The sequence below is a fragment of the Dendrobates tinctorius genome, unplaced genomic scaffold (assembly GCF_039654945.1).
Source record: "Dendrobates tinctorius isolate UK_male_01 unplaced genomic scaffold, ASM3965494v1 ptg000214l, whole genome shotgun sequence".
NCBI lineage: Eukaryota > Metazoa > Chordata > Amphibia > Anura > Dendrobatidae > Dendrobates > Dendrobates tinctorius.
Window position 1 is genome coordinate 4834651 of NW_027361881.1, and position 26751 is coordinate 4861401.

General features: G+C 44.8%; 1 protein-coding gene and 1 long non-coding RNA gene across 2 annotated transcripts in view; one reads left to right on the forward strand and one right to left on the reverse strand.

Annotated features, from left to right (window-relative positions):
- Nucleotides 1-211: 211 nt before the first annotated feature.
- Nucleotides 212-26751, forward strand: part of CDH16 (cadherin 16) — a 78869-nt gene continuing 52329 nt past the window's right edge. The window contains exons 1-6 of the mRNA XM_073555043.1: nucleotides 212-256; nucleotides 1196-1276; nucleotides 7639-7779; nucleotides 15100-15217; nucleotides 16102-16245; nucleotides 22184-22380. Of these exons, the coding sequence (XP_073411144.1) occupies nucleotides 212-256; nucleotides 1196-1276; nucleotides 7639-7779; nucleotides 15100-15217; nucleotides 16102-16245; nucleotides 22184-22380 (726 nt within the window). The remainder of the gene's footprint in view (nucleotides 257-1195; nucleotides 1277-7638; nucleotides 7780-15099; nucleotides 15218-16101; nucleotides 16246-22183; nucleotides 22381-26751) is intronic.
- Nucleotides 17031-18318, reverse strand: LOC141058745 (uncharacterized). The gene is made up of 3 exons (XR_012222290.1): nucleotides 18248-18318; nucleotides 17904-18058; nucleotides 17031-17831 (listed from the first exon to the last, which is right to left on the reverse strand). It is a non-coding gene; the product is annotated as an uncharacterized lncRNA (long non-coding RNA).

Genomic DNA, 26751 nt, shown 5'->3' on the forward strand with positions numbered 1-26751 from the left:
AACAAGTGATCACTCAATCCATGGGAAAGGGTAAAATTTTCTGATCACTGGGGGTTTTCAGGATCACAGTTGGACCCCAGTGATTGAAAGGTTATGGATTGGGTGATAACTCTGAAAGTTGAGAAGACATGTGTTGGGGTCCCAATGTGACATCCCACCTCCTTAACACTCCAAATGTGATACTACAGTGTATATTTTTCTTACAGAGACGATGCGTGGATTATATCTCATAACCGTCCTGTCTGCATCTATCCAGGTAATGTATATTTTTTTTTTACATATTATTTAGCGACCAGGTATACTGATGGAAGAACCGAGTTATTTGGCCCCATCCCAAACATAAGAGATTGGACACTGGAGATTGGACATTGGAAAGTTCAAGGCGTGAGACACAGTCCTGGTGGTTTGGGTTGGCTTAAATTATCAATTTAATAGGATTGATCTTGGACTTTTTTTTTTTTTTTTTGGGGGGGGGGGGGCAACAAAATAACATAAGTGTGACATTTACCATATAGTGTTACAGTAAAATTCCTTAGAGGGCTATTCTGAGTTTTGGAAATTATCCCCATCACAGGAGCAATCGCTGGGGGGGTCCGAATGCTGTGACTTTCAGAAATCCTAAGAACTGGTGCTCTGTAGACCCCCTTGTGAGGGGAGCAGTGACTGATCATGCGCACTGCCCACTCCATTCATTCTAATGGGAGTGCTTGAAGACCAGCTCTGCAATCCCATTAACAATGAATGGAGCATCAGCTCACATGATCAACCTCTGCTTCATTCACACAGGGTTCTTCAGTGTTCTCGGCATCGCCGGTGATCCCCCGCAGTCTGACCTCCAGCAATCGGAAAGTTATCCCCTATCTAAAAGTTAGTAGATCACCTTAAAACTTGAGAATATTCCATTAAATCCAGCAAGAATCATACCAAATAATTGCAGATTACCAAACTTTCAGGATTGCTGGATAGTCATAGAAAAGTTTATAAAGTTTACTTTGCAGAGATCAGTGACTTAAACTACGAACATAAACTTCCTACACCCATCTAGAAACCACAGGAGGCTCCTCGCCTTCTGCTCCTGGTATGAGGAAGATACATCTCTGGGGTCTCGAATGAGAAATTAAACTCCATTTCTGTTCACGTTTGCTTGCGTTAATAAGATCTATGATCTTTTCTGTGCTTATTTCATACAACCTAGGTCACCATTTCTTCCACTTTTGTAAAAAAAATACAAGTTCCTGAAAATTACAAAGGAACGTTCCCCTTGTATCTAACCAAGGTAAGAATAAAGTGCAACATGATAATCACTAATTACAGGAAATGATACATGTGTATATATTACTCTACATTAATATTGTCAGGACTCTTAATATGATGCATTAAATCCACATCAATACTCCAGGAGGGCTGGGTTACTCTCCTTTGCAGGCTCCAGCTCTGGACTCGGCTTCTTTCTTCTCTTTTGCTAGTCCGCGCCATGCTATTATGGTAAACCGGCATGCATTTATGATGTTATCATTCAAGGCCATGTATGGTCAACTCAGGCAGCTGAATGCTTCCTGAATATTCAGGTAGCACTAATGCAAGCTGCTACCACGTGCTTTCCAGAAGTCAGGCCACACGTCTCACTTGGTTCTTCTACAGCCAGGTGCCTAATTATTCTATTGAGATGCTCCTGAGAGCTATTCTCACACCCAGCACTACCAACTCAACTGTGCTGTTCTAGGTGCTGTCTGTAGTCTTAAATCTGCAGCATCAAGGTACCCCTCAGCCTCCTCATCTCTGTTTTTTTAGGGTGCAATCCACACTCTCAAATCTCCTGCATCAAGGTACCTGCCTGTATACTTGTTTCTGTTGTTTCAATGTCAATCAATCAATCAAATTTATTATCGCCAAGTACATATTACATATATACAAGGAATTCTTTGTGGCAAAGAGGCAACATAATATATAACAACAGATACAACAAGTAACATCTAACAAGACAGATACAGTATATAGTCTACACATGACGATTTAATTGTTGAACAGAGAGTGGATAGAAGCTGTTCATATGGCAGTTGGTGCTGCATTTGGGGACTCTGAAGCGACGTCCTGAAGGGAGTAGTTGGAATGAGGAGTGTCCCGGGTGAGAGGGATCGGATGAAATTTTCAATGCGTGGGATCGAATACTCTTATCATAAAGATCCTGGATTTTAGGCAGGGGGGAACCTATAATTCTCTCTGCTGTTCTGAAAGTCCTTTGTAAGCAGAGTTTGTCATGCGCAGTGGCTCCCCCATACCAGACTATCAGAGAGGAACAAATCACAGATCTGATGACAGCATTAAGAATAAGATCAGCAGATTCTTAGACAAACCATATCTTTTCAGCTGACGCAGGAAGAACATCCTCTGTTGTGCTTTTCTTATAACAGCATCCACGTTTTTCCCCCATTTAAGATCATGAGAGATGATAACACCAAGGAATTTGGTCTCTGTGACCCTAAGAACCACTTCGTCATGGATGTAGATTGGAAGTATCTCATGTTGATCTTTCCTAAAATCCACAACCATCTCAGCAGTTTTTTTAGTGTTGAGTACAAGATTATTGGCTTTACACCAGTCACATTCTTTTCACCTCACTCCGATACAAGTCTTCAGCATTTCCCCTGATGAGACCAATCAGTGTCATATCATCGGCAAATTTCAAGATTTTTACTGAGTCTGCTGAAGAGATGCAATCATTCGTATAGAGAGAAAACAGTAACGGGGACAAAACACACCCCTGAGGTGCCCCGATGTTTGTGACCAAGGTGTCCGAAGTGAATGGTCCAACTTTTACACTCTGTATCCTGGCTGTCAGGAAGTTATAAATCCACAAGCATAAGTTGAGAGGGACTCCAAGAGCTACCATTTTCTTATGAAGTAAATTCGGATCAATGGTATTGAACGCTGAGCTAAAGTCCATGAAAAGAATCCGGACATATGAGTGCAGTTCATCTGTATGATCCAAAATGTACTTCAGTGCCAGATTGACAGTGTCGTTTGCCGAATGATTCTCCTTATAGACAAACTGAAGCGGGACCCATAGCTTCTGCGTGAATTTTATCAGGTGGGACATCATAATTCTTTCGAAGACTTTCATAGCTACATATGTGAGTGCTACTGGTCTATAGTCGTTCAGCTCAGAGGATCCCACTTTCTTGGGGACAGGGATAATTGTGGAATTTTTCCAACACTGAGGTACAATGCACTCTTTCAGTGACACATTGTATATATTTGTCAGTATAGGGGCAAGCTGGGTAGCACATACTTTCAGACACATTGGAGATACACCATCAGGGCCAGGTGCCTTTTTGACCTTAAGTCCCTTTAGGATGCGTATCACCTCTGCCTCGGAGATCACTACTTGGGTGTTGCACAATGAATGATCTTTATATGAACAGACTGAGGAGCTTAGAGATGAATAGCCACTGTGTGTAGAGCTTGCCTCAAATCTGCAGTAGAATTCATTTAACTCTGCTGCCAGACTTCTGCTGGGGTTCACTATAGTGGGGTGGCTTTTATAATTGGTGACCTCTCTTAATCCTCTCCATGCAGATCTAGTATCTTTTGATGAGAACCTTTCCTCCAGAATCTTTGCATACTCGTGTTTGGCTAACTTGATCTCTTTAGATAGCGAGTTCCTAAGTTTCTTGAATTCAGTAATATCGCCTGCTTTATAAGCCTCCTCTTTTCTCTTACGGATCAACCTGACTTTATTTGTAAACCACGGCTTGTTGTTTCCCCGAAAGTGGACTGATTTGGATGGAATAAACGTGTCTTCACAAAAACTGATATATGAGGACACTGCATCAACCCATTCATCCAGACCTGAGCATGTTTCCTGGAATACCACCCAGTCCGTGCATTCAAAGCATGCTTGTAGTTGCAATTTTGCCTCCTCAGACCATGTCTTCTTTGTATAAACTGTAGGTTTGGATGTTTTCAACCTTTGCCTGTAGGCTGGAATTAAATGAATTAGACAATGATCTGAAAAGCCCACTGCTGCTCTCCTCACTGCCCTGTAGGCCCCTTTTATGACTGTATAGCAGTGATCAAGCGTATTGTTCTCTCTCGCGAAGCAGTTTATGTGTTGAGTAAATTTGGGGAGATCCAGGTTGAGTTTTCCTTTGTTAAAGTCCCCCATTACGATCACAAATGCTTCTGGAGATCCTTTCTCCCATTCTGATATTTTGCAAGCTAATTCACCAATAGCAGCTTTAACAGATGCTTGAGGGGGAATATATACTGCAACCAGAACCATAGATGAAAACTCTCTTGGAGAGTAAAAAGGTCTACAATTGAGTGCAAGGTACTCTAGATCTAGAGAGCAACCTTTTCACAGTATGTTAACATCACAGCACCAGCTAGTGTTGATGTAGAGACATACCCCACCCCCCCTTTGTTTACCTGAAGCTACACAATCACGGTCAACTCTGTAGATAACAAAACCAGGTAGATCCAGACTACAATCAGGGATGGTCTCATTCAACCAGGTCTCAGTAAAACAAAGAGCAGCTGAATTGGCCATATCAGATCTCATGTTACAAAGTAAGCTCAGATCCTCCATTTTGTTAGATAAGGAACGGACATTAGCCAAGTGGAGTGAAGGAAGAGCTGTTCTGAACCCTCTCCTCCGAAGGCGTGCCAGGACGCCTCCTCTCCTACCTCTCTTGCAGTACACCTCCACAGGTTTCACAGAAGTAATGGATTTTATGTACTCAATTGTTGAATTAGCAATCATGCTCCAAGAAGGGGAGTCCATGAGAAATTGCGGATGATTCCAGAATAATAAATCGTCCCTTGAAATCATAAGAGTAGGTTTACAGAGTGCAGTGGCCATGATTACACTCAGCTTGTAGCTATAAAGACTGAACAGTCACAGCTTAGCAGAGTTAAATGTGAAGTCCACACCCTCAAATATGTTGCATCAATGTACTGGTCTGCATATTCGTCTCAGCTGATTATAGGTGCTGCCCATACATGCTACATCGGGGAATCTGCTTATTTTTTCTGCTGATGAAAGTAACAGTTTAAACCCTCAGCTCTTCTGCATCAATGAACCGGTCTGCATATTCATTTCTGTTGCTCAAATGTGCAGTCCACACCCTCAAATATGCTGTATCAAAGTACCTGACTACATACTCGACTATGCTGATTTTAGGTGATGCCAACACATGCAACATCAAGGAATCTGTACGCATACTTGTCTCTGATGATCCAAGGTACAGTTCACACCCTCAACTCTTCCGCATCACCTGTCTGCATACTCGTCTCTGTTGCTCCATTGTGCTGTTTGCACTCTCTATTCTGCTGCATCTAACACTAATTGCTCCACTGATCCACATGCCATTCTACATATCTAGATCTACAAGTCCACTCCATTATATGTGCTGTCAGGTTAATCAACACCTCTGATCATGCTACTCACCTTGACCCCAGGCTTAGCAAACTCACCTCGCCATAGGCTGCATAAGACAGACACCACCGTGAAGCCCTAGGTCCTTGTATTCCTATATCAACTCCTTATCTCGCTCCCAATGATGGGCAGATTACTAAAGGACAAATGTAGAATTTAAAGATTGATTAGTTTACCTTGATGGGAACAATTGTACTGTACAACTTTTGTTATTTTGCATGGACCACAGCTCCACATGAGTCATCAGCATCCACCTGTAGCATTGCTAGGATTGCTAATTGATGTCGGAGAGGTCAGGGCTCGGAAATTCACAAGTTCTTTGTGGCAGACAATTAGCATTGGAGAAAGGCAGGGTGATTCAGCAGAGGACATGTGCCACGGGAGACACACCACCTTTTAATAAAAACAAATTGTGAGAGCAAAAAGCAGAGCCACGTGCGAGACGACATTCACATAGACGCCGCTGATCGGATAATGCCGATCACAGTACAGGAAGAAGCAGCTCCAGAGCTTCACCTTGTAGTCAAGGCTGCCCGCCATGTGCCTGGCGTAGATTGGCATTGCTGGCGTCTATGAATAAAAGCTGTAACTTTCCAATTTGCGCACACCACAGGATCAAAGTATCTGTGTTATTAGACAAAGCACGTGTGTCAGTAACTTAAAGGTGAGAAAAAAATGGAATAACGCTCCTAGTGCGACCAACAGAGCAAGAGTGGGTGGAAATTGTAGGTGGATTGACTCACCCGGTTGTTGTGCGGCAGGCACAACACTGACAAGGACGTGCTTACTCTCCTATCAATGGCTGCAGTTATGACTGTGAAGCCCTGGAGTGGAAAGCTAGGACTCAGAATGACCCAGAGATATGGATAAAAGTCACAGGGTTGGTGAGCGCTGCCACATCGAATGAGACCAAGGATGGAAAAGTCTTTATATTCAGACTACGCGTTTCAGATCTTCCCCCGAAATGCACAGTCTGAATAGAAGTCTTTATATTCAGACTACGCGTTTCAAATCGGCCCTGAAATGCACAGTCTGAATAGAAAAGTCTCTATATTCAGACTACGCGTTTCAGATCGGCCCGAAATGCACAGTCTGAATAGAAAAGTCTTTATAATCAGACTACGCGTTTCAGATCGGCCCGAAATGCACAATCTGAATAGAAAAGTCTTTATATTCAGACAACGCGTTTCAGATCGGCCCAAAATGCACAGTCTGAATAGAAAAGTCTTTATATTCAGACTACGCGTTTCAGATCGGCCCGAAATGCACAATCTGAATAGAAAAGTCTTTATATTCAGACAACGCGTTTCAGATAGGCCCAAAATGCACAGTCTGAATAGAAAAGTCTTTATATTCAGACTACGCGTTTCAGATCGGCCCGAAATGCACAGTCTGAATAAAAAGTCTTTTCCTCGGTCTAGTCTGTTTCGACAGTGCTCACCAAGACTTTAACCCATATCTTACTAACTAAAAGATGGCTTTACACCTCCAACTGTAATGCACCAACTGTAAAAAACCGCTGCTGCTCCTCCGTACTCTGCACCTGGCTTCCTATTCTGGCAGAGGGGGAGCAGAGCCGTGTCGGGAGGTATTGGGCTTTTTTTTCCTCTTTTTCCGCGACTGTAGGGGGTCAACCTAGGTTGAACTTGATGTATCGGAGTCATTATTCAACCTATATAACTTTTCTATGTCAGAAATCTGCAGGTAATTTCATGAGACATTTACAACTCGTTACAACACGTTTAAGAATTGGTTTCCTAGATATAAAATCAGTTATCATTTACCTAAATGCTCAGATCTATTTGACTGAAATCGTATTTGTCATTCTGGTTTCTATATGAAGATTTTCTGATCCAGTTCTATACTTGCGATGGGTGCTACGGTTTGCTGTAATTGACAAAGCTTTGCCAAATTTTACGCTCTCCAGAAATACCATCCAACCGGTCACAGTTCACATTTACGTTGTGAAGTTTCCAGATGTTTATTCATAAATTTGTGACATCTGATCTGTTCTGAGAGTTGGGCACAGAATTGCCCCCTGATAAGTCTACTTGGAACCATAGTAAAGCGACTTAGCATGTGTTAATGCCGCGCACCCGGGAACACGTTGTCTTCTCACTCGCTGGATGCCGGCTGGTGATCTTGTTTGTCCTTTGCCAAAAATATTCTCTCAATTAACCTTACAGTAAATTCCCTTTTAGATAGAGCTGGGAGCAGATGGCCGGCATATTGCAGAGCTGGCTGGAAACGATGAAGGAATATTTGAGCTGGATCCAGACTCACTAGTTTTATGTGCTCTCAAGCCCTTTGATCGGGAAAACAAGGACTCGTATGCTGTGACGGTAAAGCCATAATATATACGGTATATCCATGACTGAGCTGCATGTATTACAGAACTCACCCATGAATATACTGCTGCTGCTCAGAGGTGTAGCTAGGGGATAGGTTCAGGGAGGCGAAACTTCTGAGTGGGCCCCTAACTAGGTAACCCTGGTTACAACTATGGTGGCGCACCCTAATAGCGGATGTTGGAGAACCTCCGCAAATGACCGCGCTGTTACTAATAAAAAACTCTATTCAAAGACCAACACTGATGTGGAGACACAGGACTGTATCTTAATTAACCACACAACTATTTTTAGCAATTCAGAAAGAGTAGACTGCTATCTATATGTTGACTTTTGAATTTAAGCATTTCTATTTGGCTGGTCAAGAAAACGTTATATTCTTGCACATAGGGGCAGTATTATAGTAGTTATATTCTTGTACATAGGGGCAGTATTATAGTAGTTATATTCTTGTACATAGGAGCAGTATTATAGTAGTTATATTCTTGTACATAGGGGCAGTATTATAGTAGTTATATTCTTGTACATAGGGGGAGTATTATAGTAGTTATATTCTTGTACATAGGGGGCAGTATTGTAGTAGTTATATTCTTGTACATAGGGGCAGTATTATAGTAGTTATATTCTTGTACATAGGGGCAGTATTATAGTAGTTATATTCTTGTACATAGGGGCAGTATTATAGTAGTTATATTCTTGTACATAGGAGCAGTATTATAGTAGTTATATTCTTGCACATAGGAGCAGTATTATAGTAGTTATGATCTTGTACATAGGGGCAGTATTATAGTAGTTATATTCTTGTACATAGGGAGCAGTATTTTAGTAGTTATATTCTTGTACATAGGGAGCAGTATTTTAGTAGTTATATTCTTGTACATAGGGAGCAGTATTATAGTAGTTATATTCTTGTACATAGGGGGCAGTATTATAGTAGTTATATTCTTGTACATAGGAGCAGTATTATAGTAGTTATATTCTTGTACATAGGGGCAGTATTATAGTAGTTATATTCTTGTACATAGGGGCAGTATTATAGTAGTTATATTCTTGTACATAGGAGCAGTATTATAGTAGTTATATTCTTGCACATAGGAGCAGTATTATAGTAGTTATGATCTTGTACATAGGGGCAGTATTATAGTAGTTATATTTTTGTACATAGGGAGCAGTATTTTAGTAGTTATATTCTTGTACATAGGGAGCAGTATTTTAGTAGTTATATTCTTGTACATAGGGAGCAGTATTATAGTAGTTATATTCTTGTACATAGGGGGCAGTATTTTAGTAGTTATATTCTTGTACATAGGAGCAGTATTATAGTAGTTATATTCTTGTACATAGGGAGCAGTATTATACTAGTCATATTCTTGTACATAGGGGGCAGGATTATAGTAGTTATATTCTTGTACATAGGAGGCAGTATTATAGTAGTTATATTCTTGTACATAGGGGCAGTATTATAGTAGTTATATTCTTGTACATAGGGGCATTATTATAGTAGTTATATTCTTGTACATAGGAGCAGTATTATAGTAGTTATATTCTTGTACATAGGAGCAGTATTATAGTAGCTATATTCTTGTACATAGGAGCAGTATTATAGTAGTTATATTCTTGTACATTGGGGCAGTATTATAGTAGTTATATTCTTGTACATAGGAGCAGTATTATAGTAGTTATATCCTTGTACATAGGTTGTAGTATTATAGTAGTTATATTCTTGTACATAGGGGTCAGTATTATAGTAGTTACAGTGCCTACAAGTAGTATTCAACCCCCTGCAGATTTAGCAGGTTTGATAAGATGCAAATAAGTTAGAGCCTTCAAACTTCACACAAGAGCAGGATTTATTAACAGATGCATAAATCTTACAAACCAAAAAGTTATGTTGCTCAGTTAAATTTTAATAAATTTTAAACATAAAAGTGTGGGTCAATTATTATTCAACCCCTAGGTTTAATATTTTGTGGAATAACCCTTGTTTGCAATTACAGCTAATAATCGTCTTTTATAAGACCTGATCAGGCCGGCACAGGTCTCTGGCGTTATCTTGGCCCACTCCTCCATGCAGATCTTCTCCAAGTTATCTAGGTTCTTTGGGTGTCTCATGTGGACTTTAATCTTGAGCTCCTTCCACAAGTTTTCAATTGGGTTAAGGTCAGGAGACTGACTAGGCCACTCTAACACCTTGATTTTTTGCCTCTTGAACCAGGCCTTGGTTTTGTTGGCTGTGTGCTTTGGGTCGTTGTCTTGTTGGAAGATGAAATGATGACCCATCTTAAGATCCTTGATGGAGGAGCGGAGGTTGTTGGCCAAAATCTCCAGGTAGGCCGTGCTATCCATCTTCCCATGGATGCGGACCAGATGGCCAGGCCCCTTGGCTGAGAAACAGCCCCACAGCATGATGCTGCCACCACCATGCTTGACTGTAGGGATGGTATTCTTGGGGTCGTATGCAGTGCCATCCAGTCTCCAAACGTCACGTGTGTGGTTGGCACCAAAGATCTCGATCTTGGTCTCATCAGACCAGAGAACCTTGAACCAATCTGTCTCAGAGTCCTCCAAGTGATCATGAGTGTCATGATCACGTGTGTCTGGACGCAGATGTTTCCGCAAGGCGAACCCATGTGACACACGTGACCCTGGATACACCGCCTCCAGTGGGGCGCATTTAAATAATAAAACGTGCAGGTGGATACGCCGCCTCCACCTGGCGAATTTGGGTATTACACGTTATACATACAATCTGGAAACCCCGCCTCCAGTAAGGCGAATTTAAATAATAAGGGGGACCTGGGAAACAATTACAATGGTGGGCCCTGCGATAGGGAATGGGGGACGTGGAGACCTCCTAAGCTCCCCTGAGCCAGTGTCCCTGCACTCCTTACGTTCCCTAAACAGGCTCCGCACCTGTCGCCGCACGCATACCTTAACGCCCTTGCTCACCCTGACCCTAAACCCTCACTAGGGAATAGGTCGGTGCGGAGACTAATCCCACCACTGCACTAACAACACACATGAGGAAAGAAGACAATACAGGGGAAACACCACTTGGCTTTGCTCTGTTGCGTGCGCTCCTAGCAACAGAGCCCACCACCTGCGTGCATCTTCTCCTCCACCTGGATCCATCACCATAACAGGATCCTTCACCTTAGTGCAGCCTTGGAGCAGAGTCCACCACCAGTTGCAGCTGCTTAGTAACAGAGTCCCAAGGATGAGTTCAGCTTCTGACACGAAGACAAGCATGCTTGAGTCCAGTTCAGCAGCCAAGTCCCACATGGTGAGTGCCACTCTCCATAGTCGCCACTCCACCAGTCCATGCAGACACTTCCTGCTGACACCATCACTGCGACCCCACCACGCCATGCCAGCCCTTCGTCCAGACACCATAGCTGACACACGTCCCCCCTTTATTATTTAAATTCGCCCCACTGGAGGCGCTGTATCCAGGGTCACGTGTGTTATGGGTTCGCCTTGCGGTAACATCTGCGCCCAGACACACAGTGACCGTGACAATGAGCAAACTGTAGACGAGCCTTGACATGACGCTTTGAAAGTAAAGGTACCTTACGGGCTCGTCTGGAACGGAGACCATTGCGGTGGAGTACGTTACTTATGGTATTGACTGAAACCAATGTCCCCACTGCCATGAGATCTTCCCGTAGCTCCTTCCTTGTTGTCCTTGGGTTAGCCTTGACTCTTCGGACAAGCCTGGCCTCGGCACGGGAGGAAACTTTCAAAGGCTGTCCAGGCCCTGGAAGGCTAACAGTAGTTCCATAAGCCTTCCACTTCCGGATGATGCTCCCAACAGTGGAGACAGGTAGGCCCAACTCCTTGGAAAGGGTTTTGTACCCCTTGCCAGCCTTGTGACCCTCCACGATCTTGTCTCTGATGGCCTTGGAATGCTCCTTTGTCTTTCCCATGTTGACCATGTATGAGTGCTGTTCACAAGTTTGGGGAGGGTCTTAAATAGTCAGAAAAGGCTGGAAAAAGAGATAATTAATCCAAACATGTGAAGCTCATTGTTCTTTGTGCCTGAAATACTTCTTAATACTTTAGGGGAACCAAACAGAATTCTGGTGGTTTGAGTGGTTGAATAATAAATGACCCTCTGAATAAACTTTTCACAATTTAAAAAAAAATTAAACAAAGAAATAACATTCTTTTTTGCTGCAGTGCATTTCACACTTCCAGGCTGATCTACAGTCCAAATGTCACAATGCCAAGTTAATTCCGAATGTGTAAACCTGCTAAATCTGCAGGGGGTTGAATACTACTTGTAGGCACTGTATATTCTTGTACATAGGGGGCAGTTTTATAGCAGTTATATTCTTATACATAGGGGGCAGTGTTATAGTAGTTATATTCTTGTACATAGGGGTCAGTATTATAGTAGTTACAGTGCCTACAAGTAGTATTCAACCCCCTGTAGATTTAGCAGGTTTGATAAGATGCAAATAAGTTAGAGCCTTCAAACTTCACACAAGAGCAGGATTTATTAACAGATGCATAAATCTTACAAACCAAAAAGTTATGTTGCTCAGTTAAATTTTAATAAATTTTAAACATAAAAGTGTGGGTCAATTATTATTCAACCCCTAGGTTTAATATTTTGTGGAATAACCCTTGTTTGCAATTACAGCTAATAATCGTCTTTTATAAGACCTGATCAGGCCGGCACAGGTCTCTGGCGTTATCTTGGCCCACTCCTCCATGCAGATCTTCTCCAAGTTATCTAGGTTCTTTGGGTGTCTCATGTGGACTTTAATCTTGAGCTCCTTCCACAAGTTTTCAATTGGGTTAAGGTCAGGAGACTGACTAGGCCACTCCAACACCTTGATTTTTTGCCTCTTGAACCAGGCCTTGGTTTTGTTGGCTGTGTGCTTTGGGTCGTTGTCTTGTTGGAAGATGAAATGACGACCCATCTTAAGATCCTTGATGGAGGAGCGGAGGTTGTTGGCCAAAATCTCCAGGTAGGCCGTGCTATCCATCTTCCCATGGATGCGGACCAGATGGCCAGGCCCCTTGGCTGAGAAACAACCCCACAGCATGATGTTGCCACCACCATGCTTGACTGTAGGGATGGTATTCTTGGGGTCGTATGCAGTGCCATCCAGTCTCCAAACGTCACGTGTGTGGTTGGCACCAAAGATCTCGATCTTGGTCTCATCAGACCAGAGAACCTTGAACCAATCTGTCTCAGAGTCCTCCAAGTGATCATGAGTGTCATGATCACGTGTGTCTGGACGCAGATGTTTCCGCAAGGCGAACCCATGTGACACACGTGACCCTGGATACACCGCCTCCAGTGGGGCGCATTTAAATAATAAAACGTGCAGGTGGATACGCCGCCTCCACCTGGCGAATTTGGGTATTACACGTTATACATACAATCTGGAAACCCCGCCTCCAGTAAGGCGAATTTAAATAATAAGGGGGACCTGGGAAATAATTACAATGGTGTGCCCTGCGATAGGGAATGGGGGACGTGGAGACCTCCTAAGCTCCCCTGAGCCAGTGTCCCTGCACTCCTTACGTTCCCTAAACAGGCTCCGCACCTGTCGCCGCACGCATACCTTAACGCCCTTGCTCACCCTGACCCTAAACCCTCACTAGGGAATAGATCGGTGCGGAGACTAATCCCACCACTGCACTAACAACACACATGAGGAAAGAAGACAATACAGGGGAAACACCACTTGGCTTTGCTCTGTTGCGTGCGCTCCTAGCAACAGAGCCCACCACCTGCGTGCATCTTCTCCTCCACCTGGATCCATCACCATAACAGGATCCTTCACCTTAGTGCAGCCTTGGAGCAGAGTCCACCACCAGTTGCAGCTGCTTAGTAACAGAGTCCCAAGGATGAGTTCAGCTTCTGACACGAAGACAAGCATGCTTGAGTCCAGTTCAGCAGCCAAGTCCCACATGGTGAGTGCCACTCTCCATAGTCGCCACTCCACCAGTCCATGCAGACACTTCCTGCTGACACCATCACTGCGACCCCACCACGCCAGGCCAGCCCTTCGTCCAGACACCATAGCTGACACACGTCCCCCCTTTATTATTTAAATTCGCCCCACTGGAGGCGCTGTATCCAGGGTCACGTGTGTTATGGGTTCGCCTTGCGGTAACATCTGCGTCCAGACACACAGTGACCGTGACAATGAGCAAACTGTAGACGAGCCTTGACATGACGCTTTGAAAGTAAAGGTACCTTACGGGCTCGTCTGGAACGGAGACCATTGCGGTGGAGTACGTTACTTATGGTATTGACTGAAACCAATGTCCCCACTGCCATGAGATCTTCCCGGAGCTCCTTCCTTGTTGTCCTTGGGTTAGCCTTGACTCTTCGGACAAGCCTGGCCTCGGCACGGGAGGAAACTTTCAAAGGCTGTCAAGGCCGTGGAAGGCTAACAGTAGTTCCATAAGCCTTCCACTTCCGGATGATGCTCCCAACAGTGGAGACAGGTAGGCCCAACTCCTTGGAAAGGGTTTTGTACCCCTTGCCAGCCTTGTGACCCTCCACGATCTTGTCTCTGATGGCCTTGGAATGCTCCTTTGTCTTTCCCATGTTGACCATGTATGAGTGCTGTTCACAAGTTTGGGGAGGGTCTTAAATAGTCAGAAAAGGCTGGAAAAAGAGATAATTAATCCAAACATGTGAAGCTCATTGTTCTTTGTGCCTGAAATACTTCTTAATACTTTAGGGGAACCAAACAGAATTCTGGTGGTTTGAGTGGTAGAATAATAAATGACCCTCTGAATAAACTTTTCACAATTTAAAAAAAAAATTAAACAAAGAAATAACATTCTTTTTTGCTGCAGTGCATTTCACACTTCCAGGCTGATCTACAGTCCAAATGTCACAATGCCAAGTTAATTCCGAATGTGTAAACCTGCTAAATCTGCAGGGGGTTGAATACTACTTGTAGGCACTGTATATTCTTGTACATAGGGGGCAGTTTTATAGCAGTTATATTCTTATACATAGGGGGCAGTGTTATAGTAGTTATATTCTTGTATATAGGAGCAGAATTATAGTAGTTATATTCTTGTACATAGGGGGCAGTATTATAGTAGTTATATTCTTGTACATAGGAGCAGTATTATAGTAGATATATTCTTGTACATAGGAGCAGTATTATAGTAGTTATATTCTTGTACATAGGGGGCAGTTTTATAGTAGTTATATTCTTATACATAGGGGGCAGTATTATAGTAGTTATATTCTTGTACATATGAGCAGTATTATAGTAGTTATATTCTTGTACATAGGAGCGGTATTATAGTAGTTATATTTTATTTGTACAGGTTGCTGGAGAACATAGGACCGTGACTGTATACATTGAGGTGACAGATGAAAATGACAACGCACCAATTCTGAAAATTAGTTCCTTGAATGGGATTGTCAGCAGGGATAGCAGAGCAGGTAATACACGTATATAATGGAGGAACTTCTTGATTTATTTGCATAAACTGAAAATTAATTTTTAAATACTGTTTTGATATATTTACTTGTGTCACTCATCAAGTAGAGGAGCAAATATATGGTTCAAGATCACCAACAATTTACCAAAAATGAAAGTGTTTAGGGTAACTTTGTGTTACTGGAGATCCTTCCATGGATTTCACCAGTTGCATTGTACGCCATGTTCACCTATATATTACCGCTTGGCCTACCAATATGCTGCCAGGAACGGTTTCTCAAACTGTAGAGGCCTCCTAGCCTGGTTAGTGTGCAGATGGGTGAGGCTGAGGCTTCATGGTGGGATTAGCGGACCCTTTAGAGCTGACATTCTGAAGATGGGAACAAAGAATGAAATATAGCGAGCTCGTGATTGTTTCGCCTCCTCTCCTAGAAGTGCCGCCGCCAATCTGCTTTTAGATGTCAGTACGAAACTTTGCACACCCTGCGGCTGACTGCTAAAATGTCAGGCCGCAGAGATACGACCATTATAGCCTGCTAATCTCCTAGGCCAGCCCGTATTATCAGTGGGTGATAGAGACCGTGCCCGCATGTGCTTAAACATCTGCAGACCCCACTAATCAGAACCGTACTGGACCACACCCGGGTATTTGTTACTCAGGAGGGTGCACTTTATTTTGCACCAAATTGTCGCCTTTTGTTAATACAGTGAATGATGTTGTATCTGGCGCCCATTAGATCCTACAACAGTAGAAGGGGGTGATGCTGCGTCCCGAGCTAGGAATAGCCTTGTGTTCCCTAAATACAGCTCAAATTATCAGATTAGTTGTAGTTTTGAACATAATGAGTAATATTATAATATGATGACTCTTCCCCATCATTTGCAGGCGTTGCTTTCCTGCACCTTCAGGCGACAGACGCTGACGATCCAGTGTCAGAGAACGCAGATTTGCGCTACACAATTCTCGGGGGTGGTCGGAATCTCTTCCAGATGGAGCCGAGGACTGGAGCAGTATCCCTAACAGAGGAAGGTAATAAAATGCTAAAATGGGCAAAAAATATGGTGGCTTGAAGAATGGGACTAGACAACAATTTTGGACACATCACAGATCGCCATGAGCTGCAGTATAATGCAGGTGAATGGAATCATATTGTGACCTCTAAGATTCCGCGACCTTGAAAAGCAACTTGCAGAAAATCCAACGACTTTTTGTGACTTGTACCCAGGAGGTTGCAATGCGTTCCTTTTCACACTGCACTACGTGGCAGAGTACCAGCAGCACATGGAGCCGTGCAACCTGTGTTACAGCCAGAATAGCCCTGGCTAGGGTGACAAGACCAATTTTCTCTCATCCGAGAAAATCGGACCGATTATGCTAACAACACTCTGATCAGAGTTTGATCTGATTTTCTCAGATATGAAGAAGATGGAAGAAAAAAATGTCTCCATTCTGTCAGTCCGTGAAAATTGGACTGCACTCAGATGTCTTCTGAGTGCAGTCTGTTTTTTTTTGTTTTTCACTCATCCATTGACTTGCATGGCTGAGTGCAATCTGATAATCGGATCAAACTCGGGCATGCAGCGATTTTTTTTTTTCCCAGGACAGATTTGATCCAAGGAAAAAAAAAAAAAAAAATCAAACATATGCATGGCCCCATAGGCTAATATTGGTCCAAATGCAAATGGATGATTTGTGGGATTGCACTTGGACCGAAAATTTGATTGTCTGTGCGATCCCCAAGACTCGAGTTAGAAAGGTTTGTTCTTTTCATCATTGTCCACTCTTAATTAAAAGAGGACCAGTCACAAGATAAAAAAGTGTCAAGTTTTTGCTCTTATTTTATTCCGATGAGTATTGAGTTTTTAATTATTATAATTTTTTTTTTTTAATATCCTCCATACAGTTCCAGAGAAAAGCGCCTTTATATTCAGTTCTACTTTTTCTGGTCCGCAGCACTGCTCTTCTCCCATCGGATAATAACTTCCAATACTGATAAAATGTAAAAAGTTGCAAATATATGCCAGTTTCTGGAGTAAACACATTAATAAATGTCCTTTGCTCGCATGACACTTAAATATTCCTCCCCCGCAACCAGTATCTAAAAATAATAATCACTTACAGTATTTTAGGTAAATGCTGAAGCCAGTGGAAAACTTTTTGTCTGGTGATAATTGTGTACAGAAAGCGGCACAGAACTGATAGATTAATGAGAGCTCATTTTTTTTCCGTGTTCTCATTTCAACATGAATAAATTGACTGCTCTTGAAAAAAACCGAACAAATCTCAGCATTTTGATCCAATCAGAACACAAGGCTCCATTAATTGCCTTCCACTGCGCCTATGACATGTGATGAATTCATTCTGAGGGCACAATACATTCATTTACCGCAGAGCCGATGTAATGAGGACGCCAAGGACAAACGTTTCAGCTGAGACGAGCGCTCGCTAATGGTCTGATCTTATTGTAAGTCGTCCACGTGCTGCAGTCTCCAGCGGTTGTGTAAGATCGTTTTATGTCCTGACCTTTGGAGTTATAACACAACAGGATGAACGTTGTCGGTGGGCCCCAAAAAGTCTACAATATCTGATTTGATTGGAGTTTATCGTTAAGTCTCCTGCAGCAAAGAGAGGGGGATCAATGACAGAAATCAAAGTGACCCCACTCCAACCTCCTCCTTGGTTCAGACCTTATCACTTAGGGTGGATTCTAGAGAAGAGCAAAATGATTGAAGCTGCCCTGGTCTGCCCATCTATGCCGAACCTCCAGTCTTCTCTCCTCCGTCCGGCATCCCGAGTACCCCTACAGCTTACCAGACCCCACAACGTCACGATGGTGAAGGGCCTAAAAAGTGAAAAGGTGCCCAGAATAAGACCGGCACCCACGGTTGACGGGACGCCGGACCACCGCAGCACAATCTAAATTGTTCATCTCATTGGAAGGACTTTCTGAAATATATAGACCTCTGATGGATACAGGCATACTCCAAAATAACTTGTCCATAGGCACCCAGGTTAAAACGCTGTCACACACCTATCTTGGGTATGCCAGACTCCACTCCCTTCTTCTGGGTCTCCTGCCCTTGTTTGTGCTCCACACTGGATTAGCATGGATCAAGGACATCTCCCCAGATCTATTTCAGGTCCATTGGCATACACCTGTGTGTCATGCCCGCCATGTCTGTTATGTCGCATGACTCCTGGAGCGGTGTGCACTGAATTCTCATGCCCGTTATGTCTCGTGCTGCAAGATGCCTGGAGCAGTGTGCACGCGCGCCTTACCTCATGGCTGCACGCCGTTGCTAGGTAACCATCCGTCTCTGCTCTGACTCTCCAATTCTCTATGTGTTCCTGGAGCCCCTGATCATGTGACCTTTCCTATGTTCCAGCACTGTCTAATTCTGCAATCCTCTATGTATTCCTGGAGCCCCTGATCATGTGACCTTCTCTATGGTTCAGCCCAGTCTTATCTAGCAACGCTCTCTAGGTGTCATGATCCAGTGTTGGATCTGGCGGTATTAAAGGCACAAAGTGAACTTTTTTTACTTTGGTTCAGGGGTGTTTTGACTGTCCCCGGTGGTGGTTAGCGGTATCGCACCTTAGGTTTAGGTTAATGTTCACTTAATTAGGGATCAGGTGTGACTCCCTATAAAGGTGTGCTTAGGGTGTTCACTCACCGCTGGTGATATTTCTTGCTGAGTTGTTGGAGAGCCTGGTGGAAGGATGGAGCGGGATAGGAGTCCTGCGCAGTCAGCCAGAGAGAATGAGTGCCAGCTAATGGTGTCTGCAGGAAGGACTGGCATGGCTTGGTGGAGTCGCAGTTTATGGTGTCGGCGGGAAGTGCGGGCATGGCTTAGAGGAGTGGCGACTAGGAAGAGAGTTGCACTCAGCATGCTCTACTTGGTTGCTGAGAACTGGACTCGAGCATGCTTGGATTCTTGGCAGAGGCTGGACTCATCTTGGGACTCTGTGTACTGGACTGCTGCAAGTGGTGATGGACTCTGCTCCCAGGCTGCACGATGGTGACGGATCCAGTTATGTGATGGATCAGGGTGGAGGAGAAGATGCACACAGGTGGTGGGCTCTGTTGCTAGGAGCGCACGCAACAGAGCAAAGATAAGTGGTGTTTCCCCTGTATTGTCTCTTTCCTCATGTGTGTTGTTAGTGCAGTGGTGGGATTAGTCTCCGCACCGACCTATTCCCTAGTGAGGGTTTAGGCTCAGGGCGAGCAAGGGTGTTAAGGTACGCGTGCGGCGACAGGTGCGGAGCCTGTTTAGGGAATGTGAGGAGTGTAGGGACACTGGCTCAGGGGAGTGCAGGAGATCTCCATTTCCCCATTCCCTATCGCAGGGCCCACCATTGTTAAAGTTACCCAGGTTCCCCCCCTTATTATTTAAATGCGCCTTATTGGAGGCGGTGTTTCCAGATATATGTATGCATGGCGTGTAATACCTAAATCCACCAGGTGGAGGCGGCGTATCCACCTGCACGCTTTATTATTTAAATTCGCCCCACTGGAGGCGGTGTATCCAGGGTCACGTGTGTTATGGGTTCGCCTTGCGACATCATCTGCGTCCTGACACACGTGATCATGACATTAGGATCTTGGAGGATCTGAACCGGAAGTCCTTCCCTGATCCAGACCCGGAACTGCAGGTGCTATGGTGCTATATCAGACCGCCCCTTCCTATGGTCGGGGCCTGAGTATCGTGTTGCTTCCCTGCATGGCTGCTTGGTCTGCTCGGTCGCCAGCTCTATTCTGTGCCCCTGCACTCTGCCCTGTGCTTGTACTCGGTCTCTTGTTTCATGCCTTGTCTTGTCTCTCGTGCCATGTTTTGTCCGTGTCATGCTTGGACTTGTAGTCCTTCCGATGTTCTCTGCCTTGCCTGCTTTGCCATGTCTTGCCTTTGCAATGCTTTGCCTTGTGGTCCTTCCTATGTTCTGTCTTTGCTTGTTCTTCCTTGCTCTTACCTATGGTGCTCGGTTATGCCTCATGGCAAACGCACCATTCCTCCTTTCTTACCTATGGTGCTCTGTAGTGCCTCCTGGCACACGCACCATTCCTCCTCTCTTACCTCTGGTGCTCTCTTGCACATTTCCATGCTAGTCTCAAGGTTCTCCCTTGACCCGGCTCTGGGCTTCGGCCTACGCTCCGCTGCTAGATGTGTTCTCTCTCTGACCTAGCTCTGTGTTTCTGCCTACGTTCCTGCTCTTTGTTCTGTACCCTGCCTAGCTTTGCCTTGTTTCTTCGTGTGCCCTTTGCATGCGCCTGTCCTTCCTAGCCTCCTGCTTGTGCCTCAGCCGTGCCCGCCTGCTTGTGCCTCAGCCGTGCTCGGTCAGTGACAGCTGTGTCGCCTGCTATGCTCCAGTCGGGTTCGCTGGAGTCTTACCCGCCTGTTTGTGCTGCAGCCCGTCCAGCTAGCCAGTGCCCCAGGCATGCTCTCTCTGCTTCCTTGCACTCACGCTGTCTCTGCACTGTGTTCTCCGTGCTTCTCTTAGCACGCGCAGGCCCACTCCTTCCCCGTGCTTCTGTAAAAGTACGCGCAGGTCTAGCCATGTACCCTGTCGCGCCCTCTAGCACGTACAGGTCCTAGTCTGTACCCTGACCCTGGCGTGCCTATCTGCATGCGCAGGACTCTGCCTCTGACCCTGGCGTGCTCCTCTGCACGCGCAGGACTCTGCCTTGAACCTTGACCCTGGCGTGCTCCTCTGCACGCGCAGGACTCTGCCTTGAACCTGACCCTGGCGTGTCCCTCTGCACGCACAGGACTCTGCCTTGAACCTGTCCCTGGCGTGCCCCTTGGCACGCGCAGGACTCTGCCTTGAACCATGTGCCTTGGCGTGTCTCTACACACGCACCGTCTTGTATGTTGAACTTTGAACCCTGGCGTGTCCCCTACACACGCACCTTGCTTTGAACCCTGGCGTGTCCCCTACACACGCACCTTGCTCTGGACCCTGGTGTGCCCCTAGCACGCACCCTGCCTGGAATCTTGCCTTAGACCTCGGCATGTTCCCTAACACGCACCATGTCTGGAGATCTGTCGTGCCTCCTTGCCTGAACCCTGGTTTGCTTGCCGGATGCCCGGAACCTGCCGACCGCTGCCAGAGATCGTAAGCCTGATGACTGCGGCCTGATGTCCGGAGCTGATGTCCGCAGCCAGATGCCCTGTTCCTGTCGATCGTGCCAGTTGTCCGGAGTCCGATGCCATTGAGCCCTTCACTGTACCCAGGCGTGCCACCTGGCACGTACCATGCTATGGACCTTGACGTGCCCTCGCACGCACCTTGCTGTGTTTTGCTTATCATGTTGTTGCACTGAATGTTATCCTGAATTTGCCTTAATGAAGATACCTTGAACTTACGTCTTGTCCTGTTTCCTGCACTTGTACCTAGTGTCTACTTGAGCCGGCCGTCTGGTGCCAGCATTCGTGGTGGCTCACCCCCTTGGTCTTGCCCCTGACACTCCCTGTATAGGGGGTGGTTCCTCACAAGGTTAGCTCGCCCTAGGTGGGTTGGGTGCCACGACCCAGAGGGTCCACTCTAAAGAAAACGACTCAGCGTAAGCTGGCCTCGTCACACTGTGTCTTGGGATGGAGACACTAATGTTCCTCGTTTAGTGTGCTCCATTACTTGTACTATTGTGTTTCCCTTCATCTGTCCGTCGGCTCCTGAGTTACCACGTAGTGCTAGTCCCCATGATTCCACATGTCATCTGTATGCTGCACCAACGTCTCGTGTCCGTGTGCTCACCTGGACTTGCATGGCCGAGTGCGATCCCAATATCAGATCAAACCAGAGCTGGCTGTAAAGTTTTTCCCCTAGACCTAACATGTGCACAGTCCCATAGAATAACATTGGTCCAAGTGCGATCTCAAGAACAAAGTAAAACAATAGAACAATATTGTGCGTTGTCAAACTGGTTACTCCATAGGTTTTAACTTTTTGAAGTGTCTCTTTTATTACACAGGGGTCACTTACTTGTCACGAGCTGATGACAGCCACTTCAGGCTCATAGTTAAGGTGAAAGACCTGGGTGATGATCCCAAGGGTAACGTAGCATCCGGCACCCTAGAAATCGTCGTTGCGGAAAGTACTTGGTTTAGTCCAAGTCCGGTGATCATTTCTGAGAATCGGAAGGGAAATTGTCCGCATATGATTTCTCGAGTAAGTAAAGATTTTAAAAAGTGACAACTTTTTCTGTATGTCTGTAAACGATAAGATGCTTAACAATGGGGTGTCCCTTCAAGAAGGAACTTCAGCAACAAGAAAAGTTGGCAAGGCACTAGAGAGCCTATGCCAAAAGTCTGTGCAGGCTGCTACATAATATGGGATGTAAATTAATACCGTACCACCAGTACAAGAAGGATTTTCCATATGAAAAAAGATTCAGCCGGAGCAAAATAGTTCCCAGAAGTTATAATAAACTTTCATTGTTTGTCGGGGGAATCCTTCACACGCCATGCTGGAAAATAAGACGTAAAAACTGTAATAACGTCCCAGCAGGCACCCCTCCGGCGCTGTCATGTCTCCATTTAATAGGGTCATATACATGAGAGAGAGCAGAGGACGGGCTGGAAAGACATTGGCAGGGATATAAACATTGGTGGGGCTCCATAGACAGTTTTAGGGGTCCCGAATTCTGATTTATAGAGTATAGGCCTGGTGTGTCCATGTTAGGGCCCACCATGCAGTGTGGGAGGTGGGCGCTCTATCCACAGCACTAGATACCGCAGGGCGTCTTTCCACACCGACAATGTTTGTGTCGCCCATTTCTATAGCAACGATGAATTCTGCTTCAGTTCAGGATTTTCTCATTTACTAGAGAAGCCGGTTATCATATTGTTCATCTCATGACATTAGCGAGGCTGTGGAAACAAGGAAAACACTTCGTCTCCGGGCACAATAACTTTCATTTAAATTCATAACCCAGGTTCAAACCACCGCAGAGACGCTCATCCTAAGCTGCAAGCGGGCACAACATGAGAAACTGGGTCTGAGCAGAAAAAGTAAATTAATGTGCATGCAAAATGTAATTGCATATGAACACATGACCTTTACACAGAGAATACCAAAAGCAAAACACAAAACAAATATCCTGGAATAAAAAAGTAAAAAAAATATATTGCAAAAATTGCATGAAGGTAGTAATAATAAGGGTATTTAGTTAACATAATTTTGATCAAAATAATGTAGAAACCATCCCGCCATGTCACGGCAACCCTTGTGGGACAGTCCTAACTCTTGTATTTAAAACCTTTCCACTTGTCAAGTGACGTAAATGTGAACAAGGACAGAGGGACTGAACCACCAGTAATAGTATAGGCCAGACAGGATGGATTTTCCAACTCAGAAACAGGGCGGTCACACCCTTATATGCACAGAATGCACAATGAAACAAATGAGAAACTGGGTCTGAGCAGAAAAAGTAAATTAATGTGCATGCAAAATGTAATTGCATATGAACACATGACCTTTACACAGAGAAAACCAAAAGCAAAACACAAAACAAATATCCTGGAATAAAAAAGTAAAAAAACATGGGGGATGAGCATATAGTGAATATATGTGAGCAGCCGCCGCTCAGGAGCCACATGATGTCAAAGCATCCACGCAAAACAATCCACAGGAAGTATCAGATAAAGCCCTGAGCAGTGGGCGCTAAAGGGAGGAGACGATACGTCTGGGATGCAATGGGGAAACAGCAGAATAAGCAGTGACTGAAAAGAAATAACTGCAAATGTTATAACATGGCTAGCGGTAAACACCAAAACAGCGTCTTCAGGTGTGCAAGTACTCCTCTAATATGTGATGGTGTACGGGCGTCTCCATCAGGCATGCAGGTATTCCTCCAATATATGATACTGTACAGGCATCTTCATCAGGCATCCAGGTACTCCTCCAATATGTAATGGTGTACAGGCGTCTTCAGGTGTGCAGGTGGTACTCCTCCAATATATGATGATGTACAGGCGTCTTCATCAGCCATGCAGGTACTCCTCCAATATATGATACTGTACAGACATCTTCATCAGGCATCCAGGTACTCCTCCAATATATGAAACTGTACAGGGGTCTTCAGGTGTACAGGTACTTGTCCAATATGTGATGATGTACGAGCATCTTCATCAGGATTGCAGGTATTCCTCCAATATATGATACAGTTCAGGCGTCTTCATCAGGAGGTGCAGGTGTGAGGGGGTGGTTGAGCTGTCACACCCTCTCCCCTGAAGACATCAATGAGTTCAATGTAAATATGTGAAATGTTTTGTTGTGGCAAAAAGTGTCAATCTCCCTTTGGGCTGTTGCACTAACTATCAGACACAAGATGTCACTGTGCTCCATTTTGCTTCTGCACACAACTGGGTGAAAGGTTAAGTCTGCCCAGCAACAAACAGCATGGACAGTGTGAGAGTTAACTGTAAGACTGGCCCATAGAGGGGAAGAAGATTGGGAATCTCTGGGCAGTGAGAGACTGAGGAAGTTAGTGACGTAATAGAAGAGTGTGTGCAGAGATTTGGAGAGCAACAGAGCTAGCATGGAGTGAGCTGAAAGGCACAAGACAACAAGAATTATTAAGGCACTTTACAGGCAACTGAGCTCCAGTTCAGCAGACAAGTGGGCAAAATCTATTTGTTAGAGAATTAAAGGAGGAAGGGAGTCCAGTGATGGCCAGACGTGGGAGGCCCTGTAGAGATGGGTCTGGCCCAGCTGAGGACACAGAGCAGAGGTTCCCCAACTCCAGTTCTCAAGGCCCACCATCAGATCATGTGAATTCAGGATTTCCTTTGTATTGCACAGGTGATGCAATTATCACCTGAGCAATACTAAGGAAATCCTGAAAACATGATCTGTTGGCGGGTCTTGAGGACTGGAGTTGGGGAACCCTGCAGTAGAGGGACACGGCTCTAAGAGGTCCTCGTTGATGGATCACAGACTGCTGTTTGCGTGCAGGGTTAACAGCCTAACATATTGACCCATGTGTCCCTGCATCGGGAAGATGAAGGTCTGTCTGATTTGCTCTGCTTGTTTACCGTCCACATGTAAAGTGTAGTCCTGCTCTGCTTGGTTATCGTCCACATGTATAGTGCCGTCGCCCGAAACAGATAAGAACGCATCTGTGTGGAGACAGAAGTTGTAAAGTGTACTACCCGCTGCCTTGTGTACCCAAGTGTGTTGTCAAGTAAAGAGGGCCTTGTTTTTATGATCGTGTCTGGTGTCATTGTCTTGAAGTCTAATGGACCTGGTGGGTAGTAGAATGCGACCACCTTGACGGTACCCAAAGAATCACTGTCAGCATACACACATCCATAACTCGTTTTTTCTGTAACGTGCCTGGGTGTCAAACTCATGACACTCAACAATGGATACCATCCTGGGCACTGTTACGCAGGCACTCCTCCGGTATTTGATGTTGTATGGTATCTTCATTAGGCATGCAGGTACTCCTCCAATATATGATGCTATATGGGTGTCTTCATCAGGCAAACGTGTACTACTATTGTATGTGATGGTGTACAGGCATCTTCATCAGGCCTGCATGTACTCCTGTTGTATATCAGGCATAGGGGTACTCCTGTCATATATGGTATGATGGCGTATGGGCATCTTCATCAGAAATGCACATACTCTTCCAAAATATGGTGTTATACAGGCATCTTCATCAGACCTTCATGTACTCCTGTCATATATCATGCTATATGGGCGTCTTCATGCTGCCGTATATGATAGTGTACAGGCGTCTTCATCAGGGATGTAGGTACTCCTGCTGCATATGATATTTTACGGGCACCTTCTTCAGGCATACGGGTACTCCTGTTGTATATTATGCTGTACGGGCATTTTCATCAGATAAACGGGTATTCCTGTCATATCATGCTGTACAGTGTCTTCATCAGACATGCAGGTTCTCTCCAATATATGGTGGTGTACAGGCATCTTCATCAGGCATATAAGGTACTCCTGACATATATGATGTTGTACGGACATCTTCATCAGGCCTGCAGGTACTCCTGTTGTATACCAGGCCTGCAGGTACTCCTGTTATATACCAGACATGCGGGTACTCCTGTCGTATATGGTATGATGGTGTACAGGTGTCTTTATCAGGCATGTACGTACTCCAATATATGATGTTATACTGGCATATTCATCAGGCATATGGGTACTCATGCCCCATATGATAGTGTACAGGCGTCTTCATCAGGTATGAAAGTACTGCTGCCGTATATGATGTTTTACGGGCATCTTCATCAGGCATACGGGTACTACTGTTTTATATGATGTGTGCGCATCTTAAGGTATTTGGGTACTCATGCTGTATATGATGTTATACTAGCATCTTCATCAGGCATGTAGCTACTCCCCCAATATATGATGTCGTACAGGCATCTTCATCAGGCATGTAGCTACTCCCCCAATATATGATGGTGTGTAGGCATCTTCCTCAGGCATGTAGGCAGTCCTACTGTATATTATAGTGCACTGACCTCGTAATCAGGCATGTAGCTACTCATCCAATATATGATGGTGTACAGG